Source organism: Ischnura elegans, chromosome 4 (genome assembly GCF_921293095.1).
Source record: "Ischnura elegans chromosome 4, ioIscEleg1.1, whole genome shotgun sequence".
In the NCBI taxonomy this organism is placed as follows: domain Eukaryota; kingdom Metazoa; phylum Arthropoda; class Insecta; order Odonata; family Coenagrionidae; genus Ischnura; species Ischnura elegans.
In genome coordinates this window covers 53502193-53514942 of record NC_060249.1, presented here as the reverse complement: position 1 = coordinate 53514942, position 12750 = coordinate 53502193, and the positions used below count along the sequence as shown (strand labels likewise).

Genomic DNA, 12750 nt, shown 5'->3' with positions numbered 1-12750 from the left:
TGATAAGGGTTTATTTGAGACCTAATGTATAATTGAGCATCCATGTGTTAAAGCTTTTAAAATTCTATCCTTTAACCGTAATTTAAACTCAAAAAGTATCTCCGGAATTATTGTAATGAACAACTCTGTTGTTAACATCAGCTTTTACTTATTTTTACTCAAATTCACCGAGCTTTTAGTGTAAAATTTAAATATATATCAAAAATTTCATTCCACTTAAAAGTTTAATATTTTTGGCCCCAATCAATTAGGTGATACTCTTCAGCTTTCTATGTTTTTATTTTATAAAAATAAATGTGGAACTTCTGGTTTTTTCTTTGATGTCTAGCGCTTTTTTTCCACTGAAGTTATTATGTTTTCCATTAAAAATTCATTCCTGATAATATAAAAGGAAATACGAGACGTGCTTTCTAAAAATTCCACTCGAAGTAAAAAATTAATAATGCTGGTAGTTCAGCTCCTTAATTTTGAAGCACTCTCCAAACATTTAAGATTCCTATGAGGCGATTTCTATATCAATACGATCTTTCGGTCTGGGGAAAGCATCTTTTAATCTTATAGCTTTCGGTTGAATGGGCCTTTTTGTCAAATTGGTAGCGATCTTTCCATTTTAATTGAGTAAATTAATATTTGACTTTGTAATTGCCTTTTCTCTTTTATTTCTCATTTGTGCGTTTAACTATTTTAATTTCCTCCGTTGCATTTCATGTTAAGTGAAATTCAAGAATTGTAAGAGTTTTACTTTGGCCAATGACATAAAAGTAAAGCATGCTATTAAACTCTTGGGAATATATTATATGCTCGACATTTTTTTGTTGATAGAAAGTTTTTTCTCGAGTTAAAATATATAAAAAAACGTTATTTGTGAGGAATGTGTCATTACGTTGCTTCATTGAGCACGGTACAAAATGAATTTATTATAACTATTTCTCTACCATTTAGACTTTATATGTATTTCATTCGAGGGAGACGGGGATGAAATAGTGAGCAAATTAGCGAAATGCTGACTTTGGTAACCGAGTTAACTTCATGATTGGTCCCCAGTAAAAAAAATGCCCCGGGAGATAGTGCCGTTGTTGGAGGCAGTCCGCGTTTTATTGATCAACAGATGATATCACCGGTGGTACGAGTGCAAAGTCAGCCGGTTCGTTGAAGAAAGCGAATGGGCGAGCAGAAATAAATGTTGCAGAAAACTGGAAAGTGTAGGGATCGTTTTTTCTCCTCTCCCTCCTGCTCTGTTACTCCGGTCTCCGTATTCATGAAGGCCACAATGGCTGCTCCGCGCCCAGGGGATATAATCGAGCGAAACCTCTGGAGACTACAGAGTTGTCCAATCTAATGCTTCAGCGAAAATATTTTTGCGTTTATCCGCTCCATTATGATTCGGGTCGTTTGATTAATTATATCCGTCGCAAAAACCTGTCGCAGCCGCTGTGGACGTTTTTGTGGCTCGGGTGTCGTAAATTTTAAAAGAATTTTTAGCAAACATGAAATTGTGCGTCGGATTATTGATGAATGTAGAATAAAGCTGGGGATGGAATTGGCAAAAGGATCGCTTAATCTGAAGAAGATAGGAAAGTGATATCATCAATCTTAGTGAATGATGTGTAAAGAGTCATTAGAGAAAAATGATATCAAAGTGGTGGATAATTACGAAAATAAAATTCACGATATTTTATATAAATAAGCTTTTAGATACTTTTAGAAGCAATTATCCTTTTACACTAAAATAAGCGGCATTATTAAAGAAATTTTATATTTAAAATGTGATTACCTTCTTAAAAGAAGAAATAAAGAAACAAAAACTGTGCGTATATAATGTCGACGTTTGTTGTTGTAACAAATTAGAATTAGAAATAGAAAAAAATTAGCATTTTTGCAATAAACGCGATCTGGTCTAGTTAAAAGTCCTTGCTCATTTTCTAGTTTAGTCATTTTGAGGTCGAATAATACTTTTTAAACCAGCATAAAGCACTCCAAATTTTGGCTCTCGCTGCATCTTTGTGAAAAATTCATATGATAATCCGTTGATCCAAGGAATTTGTGCCCGTCTGATCCTGGTATTTTGAGATTGACATTTTGGCCAGCATCCCAAGGTTTTCTTTTTTGTCCCTAGGCGATTCCCTTTTTCGCTATTGTCCTCGGGCAGGCTGTCTAACCGCATCCACCGACACCTCTCCGTAGTATCGCTCTTTCTCTTCGTTCTTTCAACTCAATCCTTCCACTTTTTCCTCGCCCGTTCCTCCCTCCTGACTTTTGCCACACACATGTAGGCACGACCTGGAATTCATGGCTTTGTAGGGAAGTTCAGGATATTTTTTACACATGGCTAAAAGGACGAAATGCGAGGAAAATGTGGTGTGAGGCAAGGTTCATGATTTCCAACGAACAGAAAATAGCTTTTCTAAAAAAAAAAAAAATGCAACGAGAGGTCTCTGTCGCGAGTGTCAGCAGTCATTAAACTGAATATATTTTTTTCTACCCTGCTCTCCACACCGTTCTCTTGTCGGAGAGCCTCTTTATTTCTCCTCCAAGCCTTTATCTCATTAAATTCATGGAACTAATTCTTGTTCTCGTCACTGTGTAGTCCCCTTGTTATCGATTTTTCCTCGTCAGCTCCGCCGTCTGAGGACGTTATTTAAAACAGTACCTATCTGACTCTTTCGTGTGCTCTCTACTAATTACCCTTATTAAAAAAGAACCAGTCGTTTTTTACGCTCGTATCGGTAGCTTTTGTTTTATTGAAGGGCGTAGTCCAATCGGGTGGGGCGTTTCCTCCGCAAGGTTTTCCTTCTCTCTGTCTACGTGGAAAAGCAGGTGAGCGACTCGTTCTCACGCTGACTTCTTCATGTCATGACACTCACTCGTGATACTGGTCTATCGAGTTTCAAATCGACGACACTCATCAGATATCAGCTAATGCTAATTAAGATTTCCATGGAAAATATTCCAATTAATTTATTTAATAATGAGTAAAGGCTTCCCATTAAATGTTCCACCGTTAGTACCATCCTTCTCTTCAGTATAGTTCTTCCCTCCATCCATCTTGCTTGAACTGTTTCTCTCTAGAGGGTTCTCATAAAATAATGGTCTTATTTTAAACATGATTTAAATGAAAACAGAATTACAGTAGCCCTCTCCTAACGAAAGGTGCCAAGGGGACCAAGGCTTAACTTTCCATACGACGGTCGGAGTGCTGTACTTCAAGACATTTGCACTCCTTGAGGCAATAAGTTCATTCAATATTCAAATTTTTGATAATAGAAATCCACCTGCCTACGGAAACCCCCTATTTGCCTGGGACGTCATATATTTACTTTCTTATCGATCAATATAGAATAACAGTGGTTATTAAATTTCCTTGGAGGAAATGATCATTAAGAATAAATCTTTTGGGTGATATCGTTGAATTAAGGCTGCTATTAAGTGTACATGTTGTTGATTTCCTGTAGGAAGTTGGTCATACGTTTCGTATTTTTCGTAAGAGAAGCAATGGCCTATTTATGAAAACCTTACGTTATTTTATTTCCTATTTCCGCCTTTTTTGTTGTCAGGATTCATTGTTAATATCGTTTATTAAGTAATTGTTTATATTTTTTCTATCATTTAAGTGAATCCCTGGGAGTAAAAATGATAATACTTTTGTAAAATTAAAAAACAACATCACTGAGATCCTCAATGATTTTAATATTTTCCGTATTTTTCTAGCAATGCTCAGTTGTATTGAGGACCCGAAATAGTTGCGCATAAATGTAAATTTGCAGCAATATTTCGGTTCCAGCTATATGTTTTATAATTTTGCAAAAATCAGTGTAAAAATGTGTACTTAAACATCGGTGTATCAGAGCTCTAAATGGGAATCTTATTGAGACCCTTGATTGCTAATTACATATGCCACTCCCGTTTCAGGAAACCGTGACCGTCGCATTTAGCCACAGGAACAGAGATACGAAATGAACACCGTCAAGCGTTCAAAAGGTCGCATCACTCCCGCTCAACCAGACCTTTTTTGCAATGAAATAATCGTCTAAAACTTACGGTATCATCTTGAAATGTTCAGGGTACCTATATAGAATGGAGCATTGCCAATAATTTTCTGTATATCCAATTTTTAAGTTTTGTCTTAGTGTCATCTCAAATGAAACATTTTATGATTGAGATAAAGGAAAGCATTGACAAAGGTTAACTCTTTGTATCCTGAAAGTTTCAAGATATTAGCGTCGGTAAAACGAGTAATGAGTCACGCAAAAAGACAAAATTCAACCGTTCAAATGGAATGGATGAGTCATTTCAAGAGGTCGCATAGGTTTCTCGACTAACCTTTTATGTTGACGGATTACTATCATCTTGAAATTTTCAGTGCAAGCAGGGCAGCATATTTTTCACAGCACAGCACATTTTTCTGTAAAAAATAACGTCTAGGAAAATACGTAAAAGGTAGAATTACCAAATTTGAGATAGATTCAATTGTTGACGAGGGTATATTTATATATTCCATGAAAATTTCAAGATGATAGCGTATGCATTAAGCACGTAATCCGTTACCAAATCGAGCAGGAGGAATGCGCCCTCTCAAGTAGCGATACGTTGCGGCCGCGATACCCTCGAGGCTGCTGCATCGGAATGGTTCCCTGAGGGTCCATTTGATGCGGCGGAATCGATTGATCTCCGGGCTACCTATCTTCGAAAAAAAATACCTGACCGTCCTTTTTTTTACCTTTCGTCCGCAGGTTCCATGCATGTAGCGCGGGGGTCGCCCCTGTGCACGGATCAAAGACGTGAGTGAGGATGTCGGGGACCCCGGGGGTAGCTTGGCGAGGCGGCCACCTGCGCCGCCAGCGTCGCCTCATGCTGCTGGACGCCGTGATCGTGGCGGCGCTGTGCTCCGCGTGCCTCGTGGGGGGCGTCCCCGCGCCGACCGACGCTAAGGCCGTCGATGCACCTACCAATAAGACAGGTAAGTTGGGGGACGCTATGATGAGTATAATGCCCTATTCCTTTTATGTATGCGGCAGATGCTGTTTGGAACTCCATTTTGTAGGGTAATGATTAAAATTTCTTTTTTCCACTGTGGCTTCACATGGTATTTATTCAACACAATTTTCGTTACACAGTAGCATAATCAAGTGGTTAATACTTTTTGCCATGTGGTAAATTCGTAGCATATTCAAGCGGTAAATATTGTGTACGAGCTCACTTCGTAAAACCTTGTCATAGTCAAATAAATATATTATTAACTTTGCCTATGCCACATACATATATTCGGTACAATTTCGCTTATTATGCGAACAAACATGCGCTATTTCATTAATGAAATTAATAATGTCCTTACTGCTTGCTATTAAAGTAATAAATAATGGCATTAAAATGATGTCCATAGTCACCTTCAAGTTTAGGACAAAAGTATTCCCCCTGGATGGTATAGAGGAAACCTAAACCATTGAATACAAAAAGAAAACTTTTTCAAAAGACCATAAGGACCAGTTAAAATGCGGATAATGAGGCACTATTTTCTTTGTGTGGTACCCAATACGCATATGCTTTGTCATATTTCTGAATACGGTATTCCCCTAGGGTAGTGTATAGCCAACCCGTACCAGTGAATAAAAAAAAAGCATTTGCGAACAATCCTGAAAAGCAGTTCGAAGCTAATAAAGTGAAGAATTTATAGCGAAGAGGCCATGAACCATGAAAGTGCTCACATTAGTTTGCTCAACAACCAATATATCTACACAAAGGAATCGTTATTACATCCAATCCGTTTTTGTTGTTTGCATATTTAGAGTGATAGTAACCACGTTATTTCCAATGGAAAAACCATGGTATAATGCTTGTAAATTCCTTGGAACCATTCGGCTTTCATGAAAATACATTGTTTACACGACCAACGTCTGTGAAAATTGCTCGTTCTTAGTACCAGTATTCTTCCCTAGGTAAATGGTGGTCTCCTACCAACCTATTTTCCAAGTGATCCAAGCGTATCATTAAAGTTATTTGCTTCTATCCCGACGTAACAGCCACTTTAAAATCCTAGTTCCAAAGAAAATCAAAGAGTTATGTTCAAAGGAGCTCGAAGCGCTGGTTTCATATTATTATTTATTTCCTTTTTTATAACGTTCCAACCATCAAAAGGTTGCTTTAAAAGCTTAAGTATTCATCTCAGAAGTAAGAGTTACCATCGTAACCGTATTTTTGTGCTTCTTTAGAAAGCATCTCGCAAGAAATAAGTCACCATGGTAGAAATGTTAGCAATGCAAAAGGAATTCCTTGATAGCAAATCCTAGTTATTATATATTGGTCGAAAATAATTTTATTTGAAAATACGCATTTTTCTGCGTCCATTTTATATGAAATATTCGCATAGTAAGCATTTTACTGCTAGTTTGGATCTTTCCCTTACGTTTCCTTTTTGCGTTCAATTATATGGGTTTTCTCCACCTACTTGTAGGAATATTACCGTCCGATATGATTAGAAGTTCTTTATTTTGTCATAATTTTTTTCCGTAAAATTAAATTATCCAATATTTTAATGTCTATCCCATTGTAATTGTAATCAGGAAATATACAATTCGTATGAAACTGTACAAAGCCTCAAATTCTGCATGAAAATATTCTGGAATCTGGAATTTACCTACCTTAAAGTGACAGAAGAGTTCGCTGCGGCATAGCGAAAACTGTGCTTGAAGTCGTATTGACTGTCCATATGCGTTATGTTTGAAAAGCATTTGTGAACGGTATTAATTACGCCATTATTTACAAAATGTTCACTCATCAGCTAACTTGTCGCTAAGATGCATTTATAATTTTACCTAATATTTCTTCGTTTCTATTATGTATCTGATATGCATCAGTTAATTCGTGCTCTGCACAATAAATCATATGTCCTGCCTTGTCCTCAAATTGCGTTCTAGCTCGTAGTAGCAGTATATCTCATTTTTATATTTCATCCTGGACACTTTCTGTTGGCGTTTTGGCTTGCAAAGTGAAGAGCATTAGGATCCGCCCCAGATGGCGCGTGAGATGTTGATCGCTAATTAATGAAAGAAAACTTTTCAAAGTTTTGAGTGCCAGAGGGAACTCCGCAACCTTTTTTTGGTTGCTTGAAAAACTCTGTGTAGGAATCTGAACTTGTATCATGTTCTTTTTAATTAGCTGATTTCATTAGGATCCCTTCATTTCAATAACATACACCCTCCGAATACTTTCGTTAATATTTTTCTGCTTACGATTTTCGACCCTTCGTTGAGTCTTGAAGTGAATGTTTCACTCTTATCCCATAATGGTCGTGTATTTTATTGAAATCATAGGCAGATTTTCACCAGCATATAAAGCATGTATATTCTTTCAAATATAATCTCTCTAATAATTTTGATCATTTCCACGTTCCTAGTTTGAAAAAGAACTTCTTCCCAATCATGCGTAATTAACGTTGAGCATCTGAGAAACATTGTGGGTGGTCTATTTTGGTTGGAATCAACATCGTTGGCCTGGATGGAATCGTTGATATTATACTAAGAATTGTGCTTCCAACGTGGAGATCCTTTATTCCGAAGTAGTATTCGATGTATCTTTAAGTACAGCGCAACCTGCCGTGTATGTATCAGCAGCCTTCACAACTTTTTTGTGGAACAGAACGTTAAGTTACCTTTATCATGCGTGATTGGAAGCCAACGATGCAGGGATGCTAAAAATCCCCCGAAAGATTACCCATTTTACCATGAGAATGTGGTGAAATTTTAGTTTCAATGATTTTTGGGGTTTAGGTCTTAAACAAGCAATTAAAAAGTAAACATTAATCCATTTGGCTGAATCCATCGTTTTTCTGATATTTTAAATAGGTATTTTAAATGTGAGACATCTTATTTTTTATTTAACGTAGATTCAAATAATTCCGTTATTTAAAAGCAGATATCAAATACAACTTCAATGATTTACATTTATAGTGCTGATTTTGAGTCAATTTTTGGTAAAATGGAAGTATTTATTTTTTTTACAATAGGGTAGTTTCCTTCATCAAAGAAAACGAAATGCATTGATTGCTATTCGTTACCCACCATTAGTGTATTCATAATATACAAATTATTTTGTTTTAGAAATCCCAGTTTAAACGAATGGCAATGGTCAATTTTAACCTCATTTGAAAAAGGTCAGATTGGCGCCCATGAGATTCCACTCCACGTGACGTCACAGGGACCTAGTTTCTACACGAGAGGATAGGAGTTTTACATCGTCTGAGATTACCAATGCATGCACGAGTCACAGAGCTCAGGGAAACATCTCTTAATAATCACTTATTAAAATTGTCTAATGTCGGAAAGTTTCCTTCGTTTGATAAGGCAGTAATAATCCATATTTAAGCCAAGCAGTTAGCAGCCTGCGTCGTATCAGCGCTCAAGCCTCGCCTCAAGGTCACCTCACAGGGCGGCAGTGGGAACCAGAAATACGTCACACGGACTTTTCCCATCATTCCTACTTAGCCGTCGCGTTTTCGCGCGCTTGAAATTTTTCACTTTTCGTTTAATAGCGAAAAATAGACATCGTCATTCGAAAAATCGAAGAACGTGAAATGCGTACTCCAGGAGTAATAATCTTTCGATTTAGGCAATAAAAATAATAGGAAACCACCCTATTAGGGGAGAGTTGTCTATATTGTACCGGCTCTTAATTCGTTCCACCTCGGTAAAACGAAGGACGTGGAATATTGAGACTAAAGTCGTGTGCAGCTTCAACTAGGTCTTACAAGACGCCAGAATACCAGTCGCCAGCTTAGCGCGTTTGGGTACGGTCTGCGTTTGAGAGAGTAAATTTTTTTGCAGTTTTAATAAATTTTTTCTCCGCGTGGCTAAGAGAATAACAATAAGAATCTAAGTAGAAGCAAACTGTATTTCTTATTACCTGAAAATACATATATAAACCTCAGTTTTTACGAAAATATGATTCTTTAAAACTTAAGGTTAGTTTGGGAGGAAGTAACGAAGATAAAATGGCTGAGTTGCCTATAATGTACCATTACGAGTGTCCTATATTGTACTGGTACAATTTAGAACACCGTAGTGCTATTCAATGATGATTTAGCTGTTTTTTTACACATAAAGATATTTTTAGCTTATGTGCTATTGTTAATGTTATTCATTAATAATTTGCTATACATCGTAACTAATTCACATTACAGTATGGGTCTCGAAGCAAAATATGGAAAGTGGAGCGTAGATGAACTACATTTAGCCGTAGCAGTATGTTTAAATGGCGATATCTGCAATTCCCAAGGTAAAAGCAAGAGTTGCTTCTACTAGAGTTTCATGACCTGGACAGGGAGCCTGTGAGTTTATGAGTAGTCCATATAAGGACAAACTCATATTAGCGAAGGAGATGAAAGCCAAACCTGCAAAAATACCCTTACCAAAAGGAAATTCTTTTGTGACACTGCAGTGAAACCAACAAAGAAACCAAGGGCTGGTGCTGCGGTAGAATGGTATTGTGAATGTGATAGGAAGATAAAATGGAAGAGATGATAAGGTGCATGAAATATCGAATATGGACTTATGCCAAAAGCGCGTAGGTGGGAAAAGAAGTGAAAAAGTTTCTCTATAATGTCTGTAAATAAATGTATTGACTTGTAAGGTTCAGTAAAATGCTTTTAATGATATTGATCTGAACCGCAATAGATTTATTTAATTTAATTTTCAGCCACATAATTAATAAGAGTTAATGTGTGGTCCAATTAAGGGAACCGATGGTACAAATTAGGAAACTGGGGTCCTAATTTGTACCTTTGGTTTCCTAATTAGTACCACTCGCAGGTATTTATAAGATCAGAAATATTTTGCTTGCCACGATGCAATTTTGAACATTTTACTATCTCATTCTATGCATTAAATAGCACTGAACAAGATAAAATTGAATCAATCACTGTGTAACTTATTCTATAAGCTACATCAAATGAAATGTAGAAAGTGGTGCAATATAGGCAACTCTCCCCTAAAAAAGGCATTATTCTTCTCTCTAAGATTTCGTTTTGTTTCATAATAACAAAAACAAATTTTAGCTCATGGTTATTAGATTTCTCTATTTATTTATTGAATTATGAGTTTAAAATAAAATTTCACTTTTTGAGAATGTTGCTTGTATTGAATTGCATCAGTTATTCGGCAGAGATATAAATTAATCATTCTAGAATCGTGCCAATTTTTCAATCCACATTTTTGTATCAATTCCTTGCTTTCGGGGTGGATTTTAGGAAATAAATGATTGCGAGGACGAGCAACGAGTTGCAATAGCTGTACGTATTTAATCGTGTTGGTACGGAGGCCATCGAGGGGAAATAAACGGTTGATACTGCTATATCATGGTATAAATCGGATCACATTCATCTCCTTTAACGTGTTATCATTACTCTCGGAAGCAATAAACTCGCCTCGTGGTTCTTAGAGCATGAATGACCGAGGTCGATGAGGCACTTTAATGAAGGCCGAAGTCATATTTATCACGGGTTACTAAACTAAATGATTTTGGAGGCAGCATTTGTGAGTTAAAATCGAGCCATAGCTCCATCGGTATGAATAGAGTGGTATTTATTATGGGCCACAGAACTAAGTGGTTTCGGGAGGCAGCGTCTGTGGCGTTCTCGAATGCTGTAATTAAGTTGATGGGAAGAAGGCAATTCATTTCGTTTTCCTCAACCTCCTGCCTCTCATTTTGGACTTTTTCCGGCTACTCTGGAAAGTCCATTCGAGCAAAATTAAGCTTAGTGTGTTCGAGGTGCTCATATCCTTAAATTGTCCCTTCCTCAAATATGGAGTGTAAATCGTCCTTTTTTGCAATAATTATCCAGAATTCTTTTATCACCAGCTGCATCACGTTTTTTTTAGGAAAAAAGTCTTCTCAAATTTTCCATCCTCCCTCCCAGTAACGGAAAAAATATGGCAAAAATGTAAGGAAATATTTTCAAAGCATTTCCATCCTATTTTTTTGCAAATATAGATGCTTTATTATTTTATATGCTTAGTGAAAAAGAGCTATTTAAAGGAAATGGAAGTTGTTATTGAAATGCATTTTAAATAGTTCGCTCTGTTATACTTAAAATGTTTTTGATCGGCGGCCTCTATTGCTGGATTTTTTTCTCCGTATTTTCTGCATTTAATTTATTATAGTTTAAAACAATTATTTTAAAGAGTTTTTAGTTTTCCATTCAATTTATTCAAAGTTTGAGTGGAGATCAAATCGCTCTGAAGCTCCTTTGAATAAAGCTATTAATAGTTTAAAAATCAAAGATAGGGAAAAGAGAACCCTCTTCAATTTTGATTTGATCACCTTAACAACCCGTATTTGGGAAAAATACCGTAGTATGTGTATTTTCATACTATTTAAATGTAATTGATTTTCTCACTTACTGTGTCTTAACCTATAAATTGTTCATTTTTAATGATAATGAAAACTTTTAATTGTGAAGATTCCTCATTCGTAGTAATCCAAATTTCAATAAAATGGGGAAAAAAATTAACCTTATCCGTATTCATTATCGTAATGATATGAAAACATCGTACCTATTGGTAAATGTTTGACTTCGTGGCATTTACATTTGAAAATGCTCAACTAATTCAAGATTGCGGTCTCCACAGGGGTCATCCTGCGAGATAGGCATTGCACAATGCAAACCTATCCTTGTGTTTAGACAGACGTGTTGACACTCGGGGTAACGCTAGCTACATCCTGCTCAGGATAAAGCGATCCCTTGACCGTTCGTAGTGGTTTTACATAGTCCATTGCATGTTACACAAAATTGCTAGTTGTTCCAAAATTAATCTTCTACCATTCATGTTAGTACCACCGCCATTTGTTTTTTTGTTCCCCTTTCTCATAATTTTTGTCTAACGTCCCGTCCATTTTTCTAAAGCTATGAATCCTTCGTCTAACTATAAAGGATGTAAGGATGACCTTGTATTGCAAAACTGGACGAAAGTGGCTTATAATATAATAATAATAATTTATAATTACTCCATCACTATTTATATTGTTTAAGGACAAATAGCTCGGAGCTCAAAGGTACAAGCACCTGTCTCGAGACTGCCTTCCGTAAATAATTATGTACCATTGCTGGCGTTATTGTACAATGATTGAATTTTTCTGAACGTACAATATATATATATATATGTATATGTACACAATTAAGAAACATTTCACGCATGCCATTTTTTAACAAAAAATAAAACATGCGTCTTTATAACAATAGATCAAGCTATATCACTTCAACCCTTAAAATGATTAGTTACAATTTGTAATGTTGTATAATGTGAGTAACAAATCAATATAAAAATCAAGTCTATTTATCGACAGTATCCACTCCTTGAACGGCTTTAAAATTTTCCTTTGTTTTATGAAGATTTTAAATACTCTGATCTATCATTAACTGCTTTCGGTGTTAAGTAAATAAAGGACCTCTTAAATAATGTAAAGTTTAGTTTAGGCGTCGTAGCACATCGCTTTCTTCGTAAATGGTATTCATCACTGCCGTTACAAGAGGGGATATTGCCGCTCTTAAAATAAAATATACAAGAATAGTAACATAAAAAACATGATAAATTTGCATCATTAAAAATATCTAATTCACAAATTGTCTAACGTAGATACATTATTGTTTGCGATTCTTACTCAGTTTCATTGAATGTTCTGTTTATTTTTTCTTGTTTCTCTCTAATTTTCATCCGCTCTTAGTTTCTTACTCTAACCAATCACTTTCATGAGTGTGCATTT

At 36.1% G+C, this 12750-nt stretch overlaps 1 protein-coding gene across 1 annotated transcript in view; it reads left to right on the top strand.

Moving 5' to 3' along the window:
- The window catches only part of LOC124157487, a 58572-nt gene that overhangs the window by 30270 nt on the left and 15552 nt on the right, over positions 1-12750 (top strand). The window contains exon 2 of the mRNA XM_046532223.1: positions 4731-4957. Within this exon, the coding sequence (XP_046388179.1) occupies positions 4789-4957 (169 nt within the window). The 5' untranslated portion in view covers positions 4731-4788. The remainder of the gene's footprint in view (positions 1-4730; positions 4958-12750) is intronic.